At 36.3% G+C, this 14,005-nt stretch overlaps 1 protein-coding gene across 1 annotated transcript; it reads right to left on the bottom strand.

The window, feature by feature from the left end:
* Nucleotides 1-128: 128 nt before the first annotated feature.
* On the bottom strand, nucleotides 129-10,232 carry frg1 (FSHD region gene 1). The gene is made up of 9 exons (XM_026360745.1): nucleotides 10,104-10,232; nucleotides 8,854-8,918; nucleotides 7,799-7,921; nucleotides 5,468-5,525; nucleotides 5,024-5,138; nucleotides 2,655-2,759; nucleotides 2,357-2,448; nucleotides 612-722; nucleotides 129-285 (listed from the first exon to the last, which is right to left on the bottom strand). Exons 1-9 carry the CDS (start codon nucleotides 10,160-10,162, stop codon nucleotides 249-251), a joined length of 765 nt encoding a protein of 254 aa, XP_026216530.1. The 5' UTR covers nucleotides 10,163-10,232; the 3' UTR covers nucleotides 129-248.
* Nucleotides 10,233-14,005: the final 3,773 nt, after the last annotated feature.

Genomic DNA, 14,005 nt, shown 5'->3' with positions numbered 1-14,005 from the left:
AGCACATCCAATGACAATAACACAGCAAGTTCAACAAAAGTTAAACATTTACCAATGGGTCACCTGTTATTCATAAAAGCCACCACAAAGATGAATCCAACAGGCCAGTAAAACTGATTTGACCATGTAATGTTTATTTTAAAAATACAAAAACAAAAAAAGTACATTAAATGTCAGAGTAAAATGCATTTTTTTCATTAAATCAAGACATTTACAAAGACTGGGCTGTTATCTACGAAGTTAAGTCTTCACTTGCAGTACCTGTCTGCTTTCATTTTGCTTCTCCTGTAATGAAAAGAAAAAGAAAATAGATGACATGTTACATTCAGTTAGTCCCCAAGTCAAATCATTTTTGATTGTCAACAGACCATAAAGAAACTGAGATTTTAATACAGTGGAATAAATAACTGAACCTGAACATCATCTTTTTAATAGGTCTTGTAATATATTCTATGTGAACACACAGAGTCTTTGATGTAGTTTAAATAAAGCACTAACCCTTAATAACTTACATTTTTCTTTGAGAGAGCCCAACACTTAAGGGACAGTGATTATTAAACAATCTGCAACTAGTGCTTAGCAATCAATATATAATGAGCTTATTTTCACACCTGTCAAGCAAAGCCTCATGAAACTTTCCATCCATTCTGGCTTTCTTCAGTGTTGAGGCAGCTCCCTCATTAACCCTGAGCCGCCGATCTTGAAAACTCTGAAACTTCTTTCTGTAAATCACACAGCAACATTAATAAGAAGATTACAAAATAATGTGCAAAGGCAAATGACTCACCACACCAACCAAATACACAGGCTGCCCCTTGAAATTACAGAAATTTTCACAACTTATGCTTTTCTTGTGAAACCTGACACTGAGGCGCTCTGCAGCAAATCCAGATAATGAGCATTAACTTAAGCGGAGTATGTAAATGGTGACAGTGGCAGCCAAATACTGACTGGTTAATCCTACTAGCTGCTACAAATAAACATATACGGTTTTGTTACTTAAATATTCGGCTACAGCAAAATGTATCACTGGGGATAATTGTGGAATTTGCTAATTAAAGTTAAACACTTTTTAAATGAATTGAATTTATACATGTCTCTGACGAAGCTCTACCATTTTTTAAACAAGAACTCTGCAGTGACAGGCTGTGAGGACGATCCAGTGTGAGCCTTCATGAATATTTTCCATTATAAATGTGAATAAAACATCTTAAAATAATCTTTCTACATTCAATGTAAGCTATCTCGATCTCCTAAAAATCGTGCACAACAATGCTATCAACAACCAAGCTATCTTGTCAAAAACATCTTTGATGTTTACTTCCTCTTTGCTCTGCCTGTGTTTTATGATTCTCAAACTGCACTCCATCCTGAAAAGCAGTTCAGACGCTAAACACTACATCAAGACACAGGCTCAAGGGCAACCATTATCAACATGTCAACATGATGAGTCAATTTCCCCAGCATTCATTTAAAACAAATAATAGAGTGGGAATACAAGGCAAGGCATGCCAAGCAAAAACAGCTTCAGACATATTGCCTAGAACTTAATAGGCCACAGACGGGCTGTATATAAAAAAAACTTGCGGCGTCGGAAGCTAAAATATGGCGTTGCTCGCTTTCTCATCCCGCTCTTAACAGCGGACCATCAATTGCATCTTAACAGCTTGAGACTGATGAGGCGGTAGCTTAAATGCATGATCCCCCATCCAAGGATGCAATTTTGTTGTCAAAGTCTTCTCATACACAATGTGAGGATAATGAGAAGGAAATCACAGTTTCTTTGCCCCTTCAATCAGAATAAGGTGTTTAAGCAATAATGTCAGAAAAGGCTGTAATGCAATGTATGCTCAGTGCAGAAAGACATTTAGATTAAAGGACACGTGAAACGGGTTCAATACTAATTTATGTAAAGAACTGTTATCTTTACATCAATCTCTCGTCGACACTCCTGTTTTTCAAACTCTGAATGCAGTCCCTGAAGTTGCCAGGTCACCCAATGTGAGAGCTTTTATCTACTTCAGTATGGCGCACAAATTAAAATCTTATTTCAAGCTAAATTTTATTAAATAACTGGTGTGCCTATTAGCATTACAGTGTGCTTGAGTTTCTCTAGTTAATCTATTTATTAGACGTGTTAAAATAAACTAGAACAAAACCTTAATTTGAACTGAGAATTGTGTCTAGATGAAAAAAGTTCTAAAAAAACTAAGCACAAAACTACACCAAGCTGAGAACAACAGTTAATTTGAAAGTTAAATGCATACAGACACCAACTTGGGGTTCCGTCCTTTGTCGACTGGACTGCTTGTGTATTAACTGAGCACTAAAGTTGAACAGAGTGGAGGTTACGCACACATAATTGATCTCACAGGACTTCACGTTGCCCCTGTCCTCATCTGCAATGTCATCTTTATGCTTGACCTCTTGCTCTGCACTCGATCTGATCTGTTCATCATTCAGGAGGGAAAGAAAAAAAAAATGAAATTGAGAGAAGCTGTGCATTAAATATCAATAGCTTGAACCCCCCCAAAGTGAAGGTCACAAACATTTTTCCCCTTTCCAGCTCAAGAGTCAGGTCTCCACAGAGATTGCATGCTTAAAGTGAAAGGATTAACATGCAACCTTGTGGACGAACACAATTTACACATCACCTTCAGCATCTCGCCATCCCCTGCTGTCTTGCTCTTGGCCACGATGTCCCCACTGTCACTATAGGAGATGAAACAGCTATTTGCTGCGAGGAGAGCCATTTTGCCCTGAGGCAGAACAGAAAGAAAACAGAGGAGGAGGCAGTAGATTAGATAGAATTGCACTGGGATTGGTTGTTGTGACAGGCATGAAAGGTTGCCTGATATTTGATGTAAAAGATTCTCAAGGTTGTGCCGGGCAGGTTATTTATAGGTTCAACACAGCATCAAGGCGAGTAACGCACTACAGTGATAAGGTGGATGCACTCTGAATAATGAATTAGTTGTTCATGACTACAGTTAAGTGTTATTTCTCATGGGCTAAACTCCAATCAGCCATGTGATTCGATGTGAAAGGAAGGAGAGAGCAGTAAAAGATAAGTGCCTTTTTACATAATATGCTACAGTTGCAAAAAAGAAAAAAAGTAAAAACATGTATGTATTGGTGTTGGTATTTAAAAGAACCAGTTGCTTATAAATAAAATACACTTTATAGTTTAGGCCTTTAGTAGAGTACCTATGAGCCTTTTTTCACTTTTTTTGCCACAGTAAAATTTTTATATTTTACAGGCCTAATGCACTTTCTCAAAACCCAAGTTAAGATATTTCAACTAATTAAATATTAATTTATCATTATATATGACACAAAGATAGAGACACTGACATTTTGGCTTAAAAGTGACTAATGAATTATCAAAATAGACTTAAAGTGAGTCCTTTTTAACTAAATCAACTCATCAATTTGTTCGTCCAGTTCTACTTGTACTTCTAAGCTGATAAAACAAATTATGATTTTTCTTGTCTTTACCAAACACACTCACTAAACATACGGAGCGAGAGTAATAAGTAATAATAAAAGTAATGGCAACAGTGTTTAATTAACTGGTTGAACCACCTTTGGAAGCAATAACCTCAAAATAAACCCTTGCTGTAGCTGTGGAATAGACCTGCACAATGTTCAGGAGGAATTTTGGATCATTCCTTCTGACAAAACTGCTTCAGCTCAGTCATATTCTTATGACATCTGCTGTGAACTGCTCTCTTGAGGTCATTCCACAGCACCTCTATTGGGTTGTGGTCTGGACTGGGCCACTCCAAAAGGTGGACTTTGTGTCTCTGAAGCTGCTCCATACTAGATTTACTTTGATATTTAGAGTCATTAGAGAGTTCACAACTCAACTTGGCTGCAGAGAGAGTGATTTGCACCCTGAAATATTGGCAAGTTACCTGTTTAGGTTTTTCCACTATGATTCATCTGGATTTACATTGCTCCACTAGGATGTGGGCTGGAGAACAAAAGTAACAGATGCACAACTGCCATCAGAGAAAGAAGGAGAGACGGCATAGTGCCAGATGTAGTTTTTTATTCAAGCTGCAGTGGTAGCCTTGCAATAAAATTAACGCTAGTTCCTATTACAATCTACAGAACTATTGGTGACTGCAGCTGCTGAGAGACCACCCTCATTATACACCCTCCATAAATGGAGCCAGAAAGTGTGGAATAAAACAACATCTGCCAAAGTTACTGGCTACTCAGCATTTTTGCTAGTGATAATTTTGTTGTCGGGAAATTACTTCATTTATGATTAAAGCTGGCTGTGGTGTTGGTGTGCTAAAATTTACTGGAACTGGTTAACAACCCTTTAATGGCAAATGACCACTGCGCACAAACACACACACGTTTCTATTTATGGGACATATCCGAGTTTTTCTGAATTTGATGTTGAGCATGCTTAATGACCAGCCGACCACTGTTTGCTCAGAACACATTATGTATGCACACATATCGACATAAACAGGTTGAGCTACACTTCTCTCCAAAAGTATTGGAACAGTGAAGCCAGTTCCTTTAATTTTGCTGTAGACTAAAATATTTGGGTTTAACTAATATTTAAAAGATGAATATAAGACACAAGATCAACATTTCAGCTTTTATTCCCAGGTGTTTGTGTGTGTGCTCTGCCCTTCACGCTGATCTGTTTATATCGCAACCCTATTTATTAACAAGTAATCTCTCTCCGTGTATTGTGCCTAAAATGCTGTTCAGTGACAACTTGCTTTAAGTTTTTGAAGACGTTTCACCTTCCATTAAGACACAGAAACCCTGTGGAGTCATAGAGTCATTAAACCTCTGAAGGTCACGTCACCTACTTTTTTCTTCCACTGTAGAAGCTTTGAGTGCATTTGTTTATACATGCACCAATCAGACACCACGGCAATATGGCAAACATCCTCATAGTGCACTATACACTAAATAATATAAATAGCCACATACACTGAAACAAAGTGAGTCCTCTGCATTATGACACAAAAAAACTAAAAGATTTACTCACATCCTGGAAGACTGGTTCCCATTGTTCCCTGGCGCCAATAGCATCAGAGCGCCCCACCACCAAACCCTCAGAGTTGATACCCAGGTACTTTCCATATCCCGACTTTAAGGCTAATCTGCAACAGCAAAGAAAAAAAATCCACCTTTATCTCTCAAAAAGACAATATAATAAAAGCTAAACTAACATTCAAGACACATTGGATTTTCCTTCAGACTGAAACAAGAAAGGTTTATCAACATTATGAGAGTATAAGTCTGAAAGTAGCATAAAATAAATGGCTGTACAACAGGCTGCACCTTCTCCAGGAAGCATAAATTACTTCTGTATACCTAAACAACATAAACAAATCCTTGATATTTAATGCAGAAGCCGGGTAATAAATCTGTTGGTGAAGTATTATCTGTGGATGTATATACAATGAGCAGTTTGTCTTTGTGTACTCACCGTGTATCCGAGAGCTTGATGGCAGTAAACTGCTCTGGAGGGTCTGGTCCTTCATCATCTGAAGCATAATAAACAATGTTTTACTTAAAAAAAAAGTTTACCATTGTGAGTGTTTTGGGGTTTTTTTCCTGTGTCTGTTGGTTTTAATTAGTTTTAACCAATATTGTTGTTTTAATGACCTTTTTGATTCCTTCTCAATGTTATCCTTATTTTGTAAGATTATCTAAACGGTGTAAACTGTCATGAGTGGCTTTAATTGGAGCATCCTGTATAATTAGCCAATGACAAAATGAATAATTAGGATCCTGTATACCTCTTACAGTTGACTTACACCAACTAAAACACTATAACCAGGCTTTTGAACAAAAAATTCAAAACCATAACTTATCAAGAAGCACACCTAATTTCTTAAACTCTAAACACTACTCCCATTTTGACACAAGTGAGATTTGTTGAGCTGTCACTGCAGGACTCTACACACAAATCCCTCTATTTCCTACTGCGTACGTGGTCATTTTGAAAGCACTAGCATTCAATACTGTTCACACAAGTCAGCACAGCTTGAGCTCAATTAGCAGTCAATTCCCCAGGTGAAATGAGTCAAAATTGAACACACATCAATCAGATCCTTCATTGGATAGATTTAGGGGCCAGAATCAGTTCATTGACATTTGGAACAATGGATCCATAGAGAAATGAATGAATAGGTTTTTTTGGAATATCTTTGTTCATCTCCTCCAAGCCACAGAAGAATCCTGCCTAGACATATCAGTAGATTGGTGCCAGGGGTGGATCAGGCATGCAGGCTGGCCTGGCTAGGGACAATATAGCCTGTGATATGGACAAGATTCTCTGGGCTGACCCAGACCAAACACAGGATGCTGAGGTGGAATAACCTTTTTGTGTTGTATTGTGTGGTACACAAATAAATAAAAATGTGCAAATTTATACATTGGTTGTGTCTATTGTTCATCATGTGAAAAGTTTTTTTAGGGGGCAAACCACAAGCAACATAACTTGAATTTATTGCACCAGTGCGTAAGACTATGTTGTAGTGTGTGTTTTTGAGGACTTGTGTTTAATGTCTAAGGGCAAAGTTTGGTTTTTCAGCAAGAGTGAATGGTTTTGACCATTCACTATATTTTGACTTGAAAATAGGATGCTTGTAGAATTGGGATGTTTGGGATGGGATTTGTGTTTTCTGGTTTGAGAATATGAAGCATAGTTTCAAAAAATGTGTTTAAGCAATCAATGATAAAAGATTCATATTTAGTTTTAATTGTAATGTTAATTGATCTTTGGACCTAGATCTGTAATTAAACTCTGTGGATTCTACAAAAACAAATAATGTTCCATTTAATTACTTACTCTGTAAGTAATTATTTCGTTTCACGCCAAGTTTCTCCTGTAGACTTGGTTCATATTTTACTTATAAATCCTTGTAATTAATAATGTAAACCCCCTGGCTGTGCAGTGATGTGCTAATCTGGGTCCAGTTCACCAGCACAGAGACATTTAGAAAAAGACAGAAAGAACTGTTGCATTGCATTTAAATTTTTTATTTTATACCAAGATCTCCCGAACACCTCATAATTCCACAAGGCTGTGACTTGCTTGTGATTAGGCCACTTTGTGACCTTTACAATAAATCAAGGCTCTGCACAATTTGTTATGTGCTACACAGGGATCTGTTGAAGGAAGAGCAGAATCTGCCAGGCATTAACGAGGGAAGCGTTAATAAAGCAGAGGTAAAATGTGACATAAGCTGCTTATTCAAAAGGCTGATTATCTTTGGAATATGTCACACTGTGACCCTCCAAGTTGTCAGAGAATATCAGCAGGTTTTCTTCTGACCTGCAGGTGAATGTGAATGTTTTTGCAGCTTTTTCAAAAGGCTGCATCATGTGCCATTTCTGCAGATATGCCTAAAGGCAGATATGAGAGCAGCCTTTCCTCTCAGTTTAAAACCTGCATCTTTTCAGTCTGGTGCTGGACTAAATGCTCACTGAGTGCAACCCCTTATCCCTAATGTACAGCCACAGTGACTGTAAATGGAGGGTTTACGTTTGGCAACATGGGTTACTGAACTGTAGTATTGAAAGTATGAGATCAAAACCTGCATATTTTATTAGATTGGTTTGCAAAGTTTGCAACATTTCACATTGGCTTAAAGAGATTTAAGCCCTTTCCTAGCCTGGTGAGCATCAACAATAAAATTTCCTACTGAGCTGAAAAAAGGTGATGAAAAACATGAGAGCAAGATGAGGGCATTGACATTTCTAAAAAAAAAAATTGGCCAAATTCTTAAGTGACCTCAGTACATTGTCTTACCTTTGTGTGGAGCACCAAGTGTGAAGAGCCCAGTATCCAGGGCATGGATGTATGAGTTGCTCTGCATCTCTATGGCAACTGTACCAGTCATTTCCCCAAAGCTGTTGACGGCCCACCAACCACCTGGTAGCAGAGAGATCAACATTAAAATGCCTCACAGTGGCAAAACAAAATATACATTTCCAAATTAGGCCCACTATGCATAAATCTGCATAATCGTCTCCTAATCCATAGAATCTTAAGGTGAAAGTTCAGTTTGTAATGGTTCCTTCATTCATAGATTTCATGCGTGTTTTTTTTTTAAAAGAGAAAGAATGATTGGTTAACTCACAAGTAAATAACAAAGGATTAATTAAATAATAAAAAACAACAACAGTTTTGTTAAGTTAATTGACAAATAGAAAAAAAAATTACTAGAATGAATAAAAAACAAAAAAACTATTCGGCCGTTTTACATTTGCCCTTTAAGCCACGTTAAGAAATGGCTCAAACTAACATTGGAGATGTTACAGTCTGTGATTGATGTTACAATTACCAAATCTCCTTTTAGTTTTATCTTATCCACACGGCTTGGCAGTAGGTTAAGTTTTGCCAGTAATCTTTGCTTTGCTTTTTTTAACTTTTAAATTAGGTAAGTGAAAATACTGATTCTACAAGTTGGGGAAAGGGTTGCAATTACATACGGTAAATTATTTTATCTATTCATGTATTATTATAATGGACTGTACAAGACAGATTACCAGTTAAGGCTGGGCTATTATTGTTAGGGAATAATGCACTGAACTTATATTTATTGGTTTTAAAGAGAAGATGACTGAATAAAATTGTTTTCTGGCAATAAGTCAAATGTTTTCAATGCATATGTAAAAATTCTCATTAAACATTTCTGAATGTTAATACAATACTGTGTTAAAAAATATTCTTGTATTACCATTCATTCATCTGTCCCATTCTTCTGACCACAGAAATGTACATATACCAGCAAAATAATCACTGTTTAATAGACAAATTAATATGCAGTTTAAGCAATATAGAAATACAGTACATGCACATACCAATAATATCCGGTTTGTCTTCATCTTCTGCTTTTCTCTTTCTATCTTTGTGCTTCTTCTTTTTCCTGCAAGAAATATTTTAAAATATGTTTACTTAGAATTTGCAAACAAAACCCCAATTACTTGGTGTGATTATGTCTGAAATGCAATTCTTTGACATGTAATTACAAAACTATTAAAAGCAACGCATTGAGTCATTATTGAATTTTCAGTGAGTAAACGCTTTAGGACATGAGCTCCATAGCCTTGAAAAGTTGACTTTTAATGAATTTTGTACTATTACAATAAGCGTTTATAACAAAATTCAATTTTTTTTTTTTTTTTTTTACATATAATTAATTTAAAATGCCCCACAACAACAACAGGGCAAATTGAATTTTTAGTTCAATTTTCTGTATTAATTTGCCTGCAGATATGAAATGCCTTTAAAGAAAACAGTATAAAATCAAACAATGTTCATAATTACACCCTATGAACATAATTCTTGGTTTGTTTTGTTTTTTTACTCAAACTACAATACAAGTCAGGTATTTTATTACCGACTGTCATTTCATTTTGAAGTAGCATTGTGTAATATTGTGTAATCTTTACATAGATATTTTGTATGTTAAGTGTGGGAAGGTGGGGAGGGAACTGTTAGTCAAACTTAATAATCTTCTGTCATCTACCATATGGATAAATAATTCGTAATTTCTGAATTCTCATTAAATATATATATATATATACACTTAGCATGCTGTGATAAATGTGAATATGAAACTGTTTCTAACCATTGTTTACATTTTGATCACTGTATCTCAAGACACCATCTAATGCTCTGACGTTAGACATTTTATTCAAGTCTGGAACCTTTAATAATAGTTTTTATTCATCGATTTAAACACGTGTTAACTACATATCTGTTGTTTGAGTGAGCTAGCTAACTTTATTAAGTAGCTTCTACAAAACTGAACGATGTCTATCCTAGCAAAGCTAACGCTATTAGCATTATTACCAAGAAACTTTTTGTTCAACCAGCTCTGCTTGATAGATAGTGAAAATCATAAATATCAATAATAGATATAAAACGTTAAATACTTATTACCACTAATTTAACATTAAACGACGAGTAACGCCAACGCAGCTAAAGCTAAAGTATGGCTAACGCCAAAACATTTATAACGACAGCCTCTGCTACTTTAGCTTGGGCTAGAACATGTATTTCTTAATTCTGCGGTAGCGATTAGTACTGCTAGTAAAGAGAAACATACCCTTTGTTTTGGCCTTTCAATACCAGTTTAGTTGATTTTACATGTGAATATTCAGCCATTTCTTCACCGAGACAACTAACTAGCTAACAACAGCTAGCTAGCACTGAGTGCACCCTGTGCTAAAGGAAAAGCACGGCGGCCGTGGAGGGACATTCTTTATACAGCGCCAATGACGCCTGACTGAGAAACCTCCTCAGACCCATTATGGATAAATAAGACACATTATCCACCGGTGGGTAAAAAACATTACACTGAGCAATATCAAAAATATAAATAAAGAATTATATATATGAAGACCATCAGTTTGTGGTGATATTGTAAGCCCACTGAATTAAATTATAATGCACTTCCATATGGTGTCCTCTTGTTACACTGTCACCACACTCACTACATTTGTTTTCAAATCTAAAATGCCACACCTGGTAAACAGTATATATCTAAAAAAACAAAAAACAAAAAAACATTATGTATGTATGTATATATGTGTTACATAACCTATAGTCATGATATTTTGTGTCATCAGTGCAAAAATATATTATTCACATATTTGGCTTCTCATGGTCACCACAGTGTCCGTCAGCTATTGTTGTGCACATAAATTCATTTTTGCTGGGTTTGAACTCTCTTGAACTATTAATCTGGAACCAGAGGTGAGTGGAAAAATACAATGAAAGTGGATGGCATGTCTCAAAGCAGACCTTGATCAGATGGTCATACAATTTTTCCACAGGCCTTCATACTTTGGACCAATCTGTATTGAAGGATTTTTTAATTTACATACCATACATACTATACTATATTGTCCTTTAGCCTAATATACATTAGACTGACTACATTTTCTTCAAATATCAGATTTAATCACAGCACATCATACATCACAAAAGTAATTTCCTTCTGTATTCAGTTTGGGTCTGTAAAAGGTGTGTTTGTCTCCTCTGCACCCCCACACAGACTTAAAATGCTAAATGTTCTCCGATTCAAACCACTGAAACCTTTACTCAAAATGTTAATACAGATGGGGGCTGACCTGCCGTGATATCCTGATATAACTATTTATGATGATGTTGCCTCATTAAAGAGGAATAGTCCAATCACATGCCTGTGGCAGGAGGTAATAAATCATATGTGCACAAGTAAAATAAATTAGACGGATGCTGGTCCTATCTGCACACTGCAGAAAACTCAACTAGTAAGAACTCTATCACCCAATAAACAAAAGTGCACCAGGCTGTAGATAAACTGAGCCAGACATAATGACTCAAGCACAAAATAAGTCTTAATGCAGGAGAGAAAGTACTGTAAAACCCCAATGAGAGTGTTGCTGTGCTTGAGGGAATGTCTGAGTGTGGAAGATTTATCTGGTAAGAAAGGTCCTGTAAGCTTTAAGGAAGTTTTCCAGTGGGGTTTCCAGAAGTCATGAATCAACATTTTACACCGACCTGTCCTTGTACTCTTTATGCCATTCCTTAAATTTAGTGATAGTTTGACACCAATCCCTGTTGTCGATGGGATTAAACAGTCATAACTTGCACTGAGAGAGCTGAGTGGTTAAACCCATAAGTGCTTAAAAAGAGCTGAAGGAAGAAAAATGGTAACACACACACACACACACACACACACACACACACACACAGCAAAAAAAAAAAAAAAAAAGAAACACTTCACAGGCCCTTTATATAGTTGGTGCTACTCTCTGATGTAGTAACCTTTATACAGAGTTAACGGAATTAAATAATTCCTTAATTAATAGTTAATAATAAGTGTACTGATGATTTATATGTCAGTTTTGAAGCTGTCCAACATTTCAGTTACCAGAAGTGTAGTGTTCATGGTCTATATTTACCCTTTCTATCTGGTAATGCGGGGTTAACCCTACCCCTAACCCTAACCCCCTTTTTACTCTACAACGTTTATCTGACAGCTGTAGCTACATTGCAGTTGCAGATTCTTAAAGTAAAATATAATGCACAATTATGAACAAAAATAGCATGATGTTTTATTATGGATTAGGTACCAGTGTGTAAATAAAGTTCTGCTCCACCACATAAAATCCCTCAGTACCACCAATTTCTGTCCTTATTTTCAGCAATTACTAGAAAAATCTTTCTTAGACACATTTTTTACTTGTACTGCTTGTATTGGTGTATTTGTACTTCTACTTGAGTATTTTATTTCCTCTGGTCAGAGAACTCAATGCACTTGTTACTATAACTAGGTTGCTAAAAAGACAATGCTCATGGCACAATGAAGAAGGATAATATTTTTACCTAGCAAAAACCTAGCCTGGTATTTGTAGTAGTTGATTATATATCTAGAAAGCATTAATAAAAAATGTATTATCTGTAAATAAAAATGGTAGTAGAAATTGGCACAGTACAATAAAAGCAACATCCCAAAGCTATAAACAAAGGAGCCCGTTTTGGTATTAAAGGACCGATTTAAGTGAAATTGTAGTTTAATTTCTTCAAATTGACATCACAGAATAATAATGTAAGTAATGGAAGACAAACATTATTTATACCTCCTGTCATCTGTGCATTTATCACCGTTACATCACAATATTAGTGGTAATGTTCTGCCATCTCAAAGTCAAGCTTGATGAAGTGAATAAAGATCTATCCTACTCACAACATGTAGGATGATCCACAACATGGAAACAATCAAACAGTACTGTATGACACCCCTTGAAGTTTAAATGTTAGATCTGTCATCTGGTGAAGGATGAGTTAATTCAAGAACACGTCTGTGTCCTTTGTGTCTTTCATGTCCTTGTTAAAGTGCCTTTTGTCTAACAAGTGTGCCTGCTCCATTAGCTGCCTTTCAACTGTGAAAAAGCACATTTATCATCCTTTATATATACAGTAAAAAAAAAAAAACCACAGCAGCGTTGACAAGGAATTAACTCCCTCTTGTTGAGGTGAAACAGTCTTCGTGTTTGTTTATGATCCTAAATTGGCTTTAAAGATGATGAAGAATGATGCAAAAGGTTTGGCTTTAGATGATCTTTTATTTGGGACTTCTTATTGTTGTGCGTCTGTTAGTCTGATTAAAAAATAAAAATAAAAAAGCGGAAAAAATCTGAACCACAATTCTAATTTCAATGAGACATAAATATAAATCGTTAAGTTAAATCTTTGTTATTTTTTGGCCAATGACACCATATTTAAGGGGCCTAATACCTGCTATTATGTTATAATATGTGTCAACAGGAACAATCAATCAGTTGGACTAATTCTGCTGATAACACGTCTTTTCTGCTCAAGTGTTTAGCCAGCAGCCATCACTGTGTCTAAATACAATAGCACATAGTCACTGAAGTGGCTGTAGACACTGGTCTTGTGAATCACACACAACACTGCATTAATTACATTTGGTGTAAGGTAACCATATATTTAGTCATCACAAGGATCACAAGTATTTTGGGAAGTGCAACATAAAAGGCTCCTACATGTTGCTATATTGAACAAGCTAATTACATGTGTGATTCCAGCACCCTTCTCACACCTTTCCTAATTACTTCTCTCGTGGACTTGCTCGTTCTATTTCCATCCTTCTGCAGAAAACTTTTCCTTATGAAGTCACTTCTGCCACCCCCACCTTCCACCTCACCCCTGTCACCCATGCTCCCTGACTCCCTCCTGTCCTACATCTGTCACACATAATCCTCCAGTGGGGATTTAGGTGATAGAAGGTTAAGTTGCTGACAGTGTGGAGCAGGTGTTTTCATAAGTGGCAGCGTGCTGTTACATTGCACTATGGCCAAATTCTCACTCTGTCAATGTCACCACTTATTCGCAATGTGTTTCCTCAGGTTTCACTGTTTGTTGATGCAGACTTACTGGAGTTTATGATGTGGACGACATCTGAGAGAGGAAGTCAGATGAAGATGGATCAAGCAGCGC

The sequence above is a fragment of the Anabas testudineus genome, chromosome 1 (assembly GCF_900324465.2).
Source record: "Anabas testudineus chromosome 1, fAnaTes1.2, whole genome shotgun sequence".
NCBI lineage: Eukaryota > Metazoa > Chordata > Actinopteri > Anabantiformes > Anabantidae > Anabas > Anabas testudineus.
Note: the sequence above shows the minus strand (reverse complement) of the source record. Positions and strands in the feature narration are given on the sequence as shown.

Bases quoted from the DNA above. Each gene is read 5' to 3' on its own strand.
- frg1 (XM_026360745.1), bottom strand. From the start codon at position 10,162: ATGGCTGAATATTCACATGTAAAATCAACTAAACTGGTATTGAAAGGC. The intron at 2,760-5,023 runs GTGAGTAAATCT...GTTCTGCCTCAG, and splicing joins GGGAACCAGTCTTCCAGGAT to GGCAAAATGGCTCTCCTCGC. The intron at 2,449-2,654 runs GTGATGTGTAAA...AATGATGAACAG, and splicing joins GGGATGGCGAGATGCTGAAG to ATCAGATCGAGTGCAGAGCA.